The sequence below is a fragment of the Alexandromys fortis genome, unplaced genomic scaffold, assembly GCF_014885135.2.
Source record: "Alexandromys fortis isolate MF-2015 unplaced genomic scaffold, M_Fortis_MF-2015_v1.1 scaffold_149, whole genome shotgun sequence".
Taxonomy (NCBI): Eukaryota; Metazoa; Chordata; class Mammalia; order Rodentia; family Cricetidae; genus Alexandromys; species Alexandromys fortis.
In genome coordinates, this window is record NW_026068025.1 from 3,225,627 (window position 1) to 3,235,093 (window position 9,467).

At 41.9% G+C, this 9,467-nt stretch overlaps 1 protein-coding gene across 5 annotated transcripts in view; it reads left to right on the forward strand.

The window, feature by feature from the left end:
* Positions 1-9,467, forward strand: part of Specc1 (sperm antigen with calponin homology and coiled-coil domains 1) — a 268,415-nt gene that overhangs the window by 164,989 nt on the left and 93,959 nt on the right. For 4 of the 5 annotated variants that reach the window (XM_050163731.1, XM_050163730.1, XM_050163732.1 and 1 more), the window contains 2 exons: positions 2,844-2,917; positions 3,481-3,659. In XM_050163731.1, coding sequence (XP_050019688.1) covers positions 2,844-2,917; positions 3,481-3,659 — 253 coding nt within the window. Of the gene's footprint in view, positions 1-2,843; positions 2,918-3,480; positions 3,660-9,182; positions 9,462-9,467 lie in introns of those variants that run through there. The other variant, XM_050163735.1, reaches the window with a different exon arrangement.

The following is a 9,467-nucleotide window of genomic DNA, read 5'->3' on the forward strand; positions in this document are numbered from 1 at the left end:
CTCTCCCAAGGTCTCCATGCTCCCAATTTACTCAGGAGATCTTGTCTTTTTCTACTACCCATGTAGATCAGATCTATGTAAGTCTCTCTTAGGGTCCTCATTTTTGTCTGGGATTGTGATTTGCAGGCTGGTTTTCTTTGCTTTATCTTTAAAAGCCACTTATGAGTGAGTACATGTGATAATTGTCTTTCTGGGTCTGGGTTACCTCACTCAAAGTGATGTTTTTTAGCTCCATCCATTTGCCTGAAATTCAAGATGTTGTTATTTTTTCTGCTGTGTAGTACTCCATTATGTAAATGTACCACATTTTCCTTATCCATTCTTTGGTCGAGGGGCATTTAGGTTGTTTCCAGGTTCTGGCTATGACAAACAAAAGCTGCTATGAACATAGTTGAGCACATGTCCTCGTGGCATGATTGAGCATCCTTTGATATATAACTAAAAATGGTATTACTCTGTCTTGAGAAGGGTTGTTTCCTAGAAATTTTATTTACTTTGAGTGTGGAAGATAGCTTGTGGGAATTGATTCTCTCCTTCTACCATATGAGTCCCAGGGATCAATCTCAGAGTTGTCAGGCTTGGTGGTAAGTGTCTTTACCCACTGAGCCAACAACAGCCCGCAAGTGGTTTTTACATGCTGTCCCACAAACACTTTTGTACTTGTTTTTCATGGTTTTTGATATTTGAAATACTAAAAGAAATAGATGTGTTAGAGAATCTTGGTCAGGCCTGAGCTTTTGTGATGGTGAATGTAAGTTTATTATCAACCTCTCAGGAGTCCAGTGTATCCTGACAGAGGAGAAGGACCTTCTCCAATCCTAACGCAAGTGCTGGGGTGATAGCAGCTATGCACAGTGATACATCTTCATCGATGGGCGGGGAGGAGCCTTATAAGTTCATGGAATGAAGGCCAGTAGCCGGCAGTGTTGCAATGCCAGAGACAAGAGGAATTCTTCATAACCTAGCCCAGGGCCAGGAAAATGTTCACTCCTTCTCACTGTGTACCCATAGGCATAAGAGAAAGGTTACTTACAGCAAGAAGATTGCATAGGTAAGGGGGCTACAGAAGAATGCTAGAGGTTCCTGTTTGGTATTGGGGAAAAAAAAAAAAACAGGGCAGATGAAGTTCCTGATGCTATGGGACTGGCCTATTTTACAAGGACTCTGGCTCGCAGAACTATAACATACGAGCAGTATTTCGGATGATGAAAAATGCAACCAAAAGCTTACAGAAATTCAGCACTGTGTTTCCTTTGAACGCCGCAGTCCAGAATTCTCTAGTTGAGTAAGCATGGTTTCTGTGAGAGGAGCTAATGGTGTGCTCTGTGCCTGGATTACGAGGCTGGTGTCAGAGAGACAGTGCCATTGCCTTTGTCATGGACTGTAGAGCACTGGCGTTCAGTGTCACCCAGGCTCAATAGTCGTTCTTGAGAATGCAATTAAATATCTGGCCACTGTCTGTTTCCAAACATAGCACCCTCTTTATAAAGAATAAGGTCAAGGGAGACAAGTTCTGTTTTGTTTTGCTTTGTGATTTAGCACTGTGGAGAATGTGGTTGTATTGTCTCTAAATCCTTCAAAGTCAGCCCAGACACACCAAGAAAACCAGTGTATAATTAATGTCCAGAGCAAACTTCAGGCGCACATCTAGTGATTATATCATAATATATCTGAGACTGAAAATAACACGGACCATCTTCTGAGAAGCTTTTAAACTCCTGCTAGGGATATCAAGGTATTATTAAAGTATATTTGTGTCAGGAAGACAGGGACACTCAAATCCAGCCTTAGATTAATCCTTTCCTCCCACGAGATCCTTGAGAGAGACAGACAAAACAACAAGAAATGAAGGGGGGGACTTCTTACTCTGTGGCATTGATCCTAAACATAAACCTCAGACTCCAAAAGCTGGTTCCGAGCCTCTGGGCAGAACGTTACTGTAATGGATCCCAGCCTTCTCTGGAGATTCTAATTCATAGCCTGCTCCTGAGCCCCCTCCCATTAAAATTTTATTTCTGTCTTTTTTTTCCTTCCTTTTCTTTCCTTCCATCCTTCCTTTCTTCCTTTCTTCCTTTTTTTTTTTTTTTTTAAGAGAGAGTCACTTTGTGACTTAGGGACTAGGATTTTAAGTATGTACCACTATGGCTAGCTTGATTCATATCCTTAATAGACAAACACTAGGAATTTTTGCTTGGTGATTGTCGTATTTAACACATTTAAATGCCTCTGATAGCAGTGTGGAGAGAGCTGGAGGCAGGGAGAACAAGGGACAAAATTAGTTCTTAATTGTCGAAAGGTAGTTGTGCCGCCTGTGGAGTTGTTCTATATGTGGGCCCAGATCCTGGCTATCTTCAGAGATTCTGAACCCATGGGTCTAGAGCTTACGCTTGCCCACCTGTGTCCCATGTGATTCTCAGGGTTAGGAGTGGTGACTCGAGAAACGAGTTTCAAAGTCACAGGAGTAATAACCAGTAGACTCCTCTCTTATACCAGAGCCCTCCAAATTTCAGTAATAAAGGCTATTCAGGAAGCTTGTGTGTGACTGGCAGGGAAGCCCGAGGTAAGAGTTTGAGCTGTGTGACTGCTGAGACCTCCTTCTGTAGTGCTACGTGACAGAGCATACAACCTTCTGAGGATATAACCCAAGCACCTCTGGCATGCCATCCAGTTCTGTCGTGGAGGACTCTGCTTCTAGCCCTGTTTTCACAGTCCTTACAACATAACTTACTGGAGAGGGTTAGGTTTTAAGCCTGTTGTCTCTAGAACTGTCCTCTTGGTTTGAAGCTTACCTTGTCCAGGAGTGTTGCAACTTTCTAACCCCCATCTAACTCATTTCCTTCTAGGCAGTGTGATCAAGCTGGAGGAGCAGAAATCAGACCTAGAACGGCAGTTGAAGACCCTGACGAAACAGATAAAGGTAAGCCCTGACCAGGAACCTCCTCTATCATCTTATTAGACATTATTCCTGTCTTAGGTCGGAAACACTGGGAAAGTACCCTGCCATTTTACCCAGCCAGCTTCTCCCAGAGCAATGATTCTCAACCTTCATGTTGCTGCAACCCCTTAATAAAGTTCCTCATGTTGTGATGACCCCCCAACCACAGCATTATTTTATTGCTACATTATAACGGTAATTTTGCCACTGTTATGAATCATAAATGTCTGATATACAACCCTCAAAGCATCACAGCCCACACGTTGAGAGCCACTGTCCTAGAACATCTTGAGGCCATAAATCTGAGTTATATGTCCTTTCTGGCAGGATACGAAACTAAAGCAATCAGTTTTTAGTTGCAGAACTCTGTAACACCAAGGAGTTACCTCTTGTGCCTCTTCCAAGTAGCGAGACACAATTAAAGCCACATCTTTCTACTTAATCCTCTTTCTTGGTGGCTGATACTAGGATTCGGGAGCCCATGCATAGAGACCCCAGCTCCCTGCCCAGTATCTGAGGGACATGTGGGTTCTGTCATTTTTTAGGAAGAAACTGAGGAATGGAGGCGGTTCCAGGCAGACCTGCAGACTGCAGTGGTGGTGGCCAATGACATCAAGTGTGAGGCTCAACAGGAACTGCGAACTGTGAAGAGGAGGTTGTTGGAGGAGGAAGAGAAGAATGCCAGGCTGCAAAAGGAGCTGGGGGACATACAGGGACACAGCAGGTGGGTCACAGGAAGAGCCATACTTCTGTGAGTCTAATGGGCACATGACCAGTGCTTTGCTTCTCTCTTGATCTGTGTATGGTGTGTGTGTGTGTGTGTGTGTGTGTGTGTGTGTATGTAGTGGCTAGGCTGCTGAGTCGTGGGGGGATGGGATGCTTTTGTGTCTCTCTGTGCCAGGTTTTGCTGTGTTTTTTCTAGGATCACTGTACCACTACCATCGTCACTATGCAGCTAAAAAATTCTGTTAGAGTTCTGCACAGGATTTTAGAAAAAAACACATCACCTACATGTGAAGGAAAAGATCTAGCCAGATGTCTCTTATACTTAAAGAAAAGGTACCTGTTAGATTTTAGTATTTATCAGCATAAGGAGAGCACACTTGCGAATACTAACTTGGTCTCATACATCAGGAAAAGCTAAAATGATTTTGAAAGAGCACTGCCTCCAGATAAAGGATCCATTTCCACCAGCCCAGGGCTGTGTCTCCTGATTGCTGATCATGGGCTCTTGCAGAAAGGCCTCGACTTCAGAGGTAGAGGCACAAGGATAGAAGAAGCCAGCCAAGGCTACCTTACATAGTGAGACCCTGCCTCAAACAAAAAGAAACAAGAAAAGTCATGTTTCTGCTGGGGTCAGTGGCGACTGACACCTGTAATCCCAGCTCAAGGACAGAGGCAGGAAGATTAGGAGTTGGAGTTATCCTCAGCTACATAGTGAGTTCACTGAACTTAATTCCCAGCACCCATATCAGGTGGCTCACAATACCTCAGTCCAGTCGTGTTTAAGAGGAGGGTGTTCCTAAAGCAAACTTGAAATATATTATTATATAAAATTTAAGTGGGGAGCTGGAGAGATGGCTCAGCAATTACTAGAACTGGCTGCTCTTCAGAGGACCCTGGTTGGATTTCCAACAACCATACAGTGGCTCACAGCTATCTGTAACTCCAGTCCCAGGGGAGATCTGATGCCTTCTTCTGGTCTCAGAGGGTACAAGGCATGCACATACATGAGCATGCATGCATACAAAATACTCATATCCATAAAATAAAATTTAAATTTAAGTGGGATTCATAGACAAAATTATAAACAGCACTTTTGTCATTAGTAGTGTGACGTTCTCCATTAATTGGGAGTCAGTATCCTTAACTTTGAGCATTTTGAGTGTTCAGAAATTAATGTTGAATTTCCAAATGTCTTTCAAATATAAAATACTGTCTTTTAAAGTAAAATTTAGTGGCTTCTAAATATTAGTCTGGAGGTTGCCATAATCTTCGTGCTTCCCAGGATTAGAAAGGCTGGTGTTGACTTACTTCCTGAGCCTGGGGTCTGATCAGTGATCATGAGTTTCACAGCCTTGGGAAAGTTGTTAGATTCTTCTCACAATTCTGTTTCTTTGAATTCTGTCTATCAAATCTGTTTCGGGTGTGCCTTGTTCCTTTGGCTACAAAAGGATTTGGTAGTCAGCTCTCAAGACCATTATTTTGTAGTAAAGTTACTTTCTGGCCACCAAAGAATGTGAAGTTTTTGTTTCGGTTTTTTTTTTTTTTAAATTGAAGTCAGAAGGAGAATAGGAATAAAGGTTTCCTGATGTCCCCCACTGAGATGATCACATGATCCTTCTGTTTGCCTGTGTACCCGCTTTTGTCGTCTGTCTTGCTTCCACATTGTATGTCTTTGGAAGAGGAACCACGCCATAACTTGTATTGCTTACTATTTGCATTATTTTAAAGATTAATGTTGTGTAAAAGATGGGCTCTGCATTTCTATGGTGACTCTGCATAGATTATTGTACAAGATGGTGCATTTCCCGTTAGGGTCTCAGATCCCAGCCGAAACTCTGATGGAACCGGAAACCTCTGTCTGTGTCTGTGTGCTGCATTCTGTCCCTTTAAAAACACATCCATTTTCTGATTTTCCTGAACATTTTAAACCAACTACCCAAGTCAAGCAACTTATCACAAAACCTTTCAGAACTTTAGGACCTACAACGGTTACCATTAGGCTTCAGAGTGGATATTTGCCTCTCATTGCGTTTGGCAAGACATGGGACAACTGCTGATGCTAGGCGTATCTGATTTCACACTTCTCACAAGCTGCCTCCTTGAAGAACTGACTTTTTGAAAATTCCTTGCTGGTAACTCAGTGCCCTCCCGAACCTACCATATGAACAAAAATGGAAGCCAGCCCACATCCTTGAAGCTCCTGATGCAGCTTAATGTTTCCATCTTGGTGGAGCAAGTTCTTGCCTGACATGCGATTTGACTTTGACGGTCATCTCGTAAGAACCCAAGGGTCATTCACGGAGAGACCCAGCCAGACAGCTTGCAGAGGATTCTCTGATGAGGTCCTCCAGGCACAGCTGAGAGAAGATAAGCGCAGCCGGGATGCAGCACAGCTCTAACAAGGGGCTAGCAATTCATACTCCCGTTCTGTGTCAGTGGACATTCAGAATCACTGTAGAGCGAAGCTGATAGGTGAGCAAATGAGGAGCCTGGGTAGGAGTACAGAACAGCGTCTGTTATCAACGACCAAGTTACTAAAGCGAAGTCAGTTGTATTTAACTCATTAGTATTCTTTAGTCCCATTGTATTTTCAAATGTGTGGTTTTTTTTATTTTTGTGTCTCGTATGGTTTGAGTGTTTTGTTTTGAGCTCAAGTAATTCTCCCACCTCATCTTCCCTAGTATTTAGAACTGTAGGCACATGCCGTCACTCCTGTAGAGTCAGAATAATTGATCTTACTCACGGGATTGCCCGGTATGCTGGTGACATCTCTAGCCCATACTTGAACAAAAGGATAAGTGAATTTGAGGCCAGCATGAACTACATGAGATCCTATCTTTTTAAAAAAAAATAAAAATAAATCATAAAACGGGGGTGGGGGGCTAGAAAAATGGCTTACTCAGTATGTAAGTATACTTGCTTTGTAAGCATGAGGACCTGAATTCAAACTCCCAGTAACCAAGTAAAAAAGCTGGTCATGGGCACAAATTGGGGGTTCAATCAGGTGGATTCCAGGAGTTCAGTGGCTAGCTAGCCTAGCTAAAACAGTGAACTTCAGGTTCATTGAGAGATCCTGTCTCACAAAAATAAGGCAGAGAGCAATAGAGAAAAACACTTGACATCTTGTCTAGTCTCTGTACATACAAGCACAAGTGAGCATATATACATACACATATATACACATACCACACACAGCTACTCCTCAAATATGTGTATAAATATACACCCACACACATATATATGTATATAGCAATATAAGTACATATATATGTTCCCATGTATCTCAATATCTTAATACTAATATCTTGATGTTAATTCATTTCTTTTTTATGATGCCAAAGGATTTAATTCATAAGATAAAGCAATTGTGACTATTCATGCCTGAATTATTCTAACAGCAACAGTCAATCATAAAACAGAAATTGCATGAGCTATAAAGAGAAATATGCAAAAGTCACAGAAAATAATCATGCTCTGTAAACTCATTCTTCTCACCCACTGGCACTGTCTCCTTTCCTGTGCGGCTCTACTCTGTTTAGATTAGGAACTATGAGTAGGCAGTGTTTGTAAATTCTTCCAAACTCTCCCATTCTGAGGCTGGTTGGTTAGCTGATCTCTCTCTTTTGAGTCAGAATCCCAAGGGTTTGAGTCAGAAAGCCCTGCCATCTCTCCCATGTAGTGCTTGGAACTTCACTGATGGCCACCTCCAAATGTTAGCTGTGACTTGCAGGCCTGATACTTTTCTTCCAGAATTTGAATAAGCTTATGTGTTTTTATTAATGAACATAAAAATATTCTGTTTTCCGGACATACAAATTAATGAATGAAAGTATAAGACATAACTTTCTCAGTCATGGCTTCTTCTCTGTTTGGACAGTTAGGAGATAGGCATTGAAATGAAAACTCATTAAAATTAAAACATCAAGTCTGGGATAGGATGTACTTCATTGGTATGCTGCTTGCTTAGTGTGTACCAGACTCTGGGTTTAATCTCCAGCATCTACATACATACATACATACATACATACATACATACATACATACATACATACAGCCATCAGATCTGTTTCCTAAGAAGTTGAGTACTGGAGTCCAGCAGATACAGGGAAACATCTCAGTGTCTGGATTCCATGGAACCACTTATATTACAGTCCTTCTAACCAAAGGTGTTGATGATGAACAGGACATGCACAGGTGTCATGAATAATAGTGGAAATTATTTTTAGATGACTTGTCCCATTCCTATAAAGTTTATCATAATAGTACCAATAAGCACTGGTGGAAGACATCTTCAAAAGAAAGCACCCATTAAAAACACTAAATATTTGCTCCCAATTTATAACATTAACTTTCAAAATAAAATGTTTCAGATTCACATGTGTTGATCCTTGAATTTCCCCTGGATCACACATTGTCCTCAGTGCACATGTTACCCTCAGTTAAGTGATCAGTGTGATAGCTTGTCCCATACAGACTGCTGGAGCTGGCTTTTGATATGTGCTGTGCACTAACGTCCGTCGTGTGTACCTGTGCCACCCTGTTTCGTCCTTAAGCTCTAACATTTCACAGCCACACAGCGTGTGCTCTTTCTGTAGCTGCTGCTAGAAGTTCATATGATGGAGGTATAATGTTCTTGGGTGACAAAAATGTCTCTTGGAGCTCTCTGTGATACTGAATCCCTGGCCTTGGTGGAGAGACCAGTTCCCATAGAAATTCCTATGCAGTTTCTTATTTAACCTTAGCATTCCTGGGGCCACAGGCATTTCATTTGGCCCTTAAAGTAAAAATTGACCATCTTCTATGATCTTCTCAGCAAGCACAATTCAGTCACTTGCATATGCCTTCATCGTTAAAATACACAGCTATGACTTTATCTAAAGTATCTACTATTTAGTATCTACCTATTTAGTGATGTTTCAGTCTGTGTGTGTGTGTGATGCTGAGGACCAAGCCTAGGACCTTGCACATGCTACACAAATGCTCTATCTCTGAGCTAACAGCCTAGCTGTTGTGTAGCCTAGCAGACTATAATCTAAGGGACTATATATGCCTCTTTTCTCTGACCCCTATCTTTACAGATTTGTTTTAGAAAATATGGATATGTTCTTCCCTGAGTCTTTAGAATTTTTAAGCTGGAACAGTAAAGAAAAAAAAATCATTGTTTTTTTCTTTTGGCATTGATGATGGAGGGAAGCATGAAACTCCCCAAATGTCAGGGGCTGGTGTACATTCTGGATGTCTCTACTTTATCAGGTCAGTTCTTGGAGAAGTTCTGGTGGAAGAAGCAGAGTAATAGCATTTTGAAGTCTTTGCCATTTTTTCCTGTCCGAAGAACATTAGCTTCAAAAAAGATTAAAAAAAAATTGCAGCAATAGAAATGAAAACATGGTGGCTATGTATTCTGGGTATTAGCTCCTCCCTGTGAGACAGATAAGCTGGTAGCGCTTGTGTTTGTAAACAAAGACCCCACTGGCTTATATAACTCCTTTACCAGCCTTCCCTCCCATTTCTATCTTCACAGCTCCATGGTCTCTGTCAGCTAGCAGAGCATTTGGTGGAAGAAAGACAGCCCAGCCCTTGCCATGATTGGAAACTACTGCCATTTCTATATGAAAGGGGGACTGTAGAGGAGATTACCACTGTGTAAAGAGCGCACTTGTCTCCTGTGCCGTTCACTATTCCACAGAGTCATTACAGCCAGAGTGTCTTTAGCTTCCCTTCACCCTGGAATCAGCTCACTGCCTGATCATGTGTTCAAAAATGTTTCCCTCCTTTTTTCTCTCAGAAAATTCAGCATTCTCTCCCT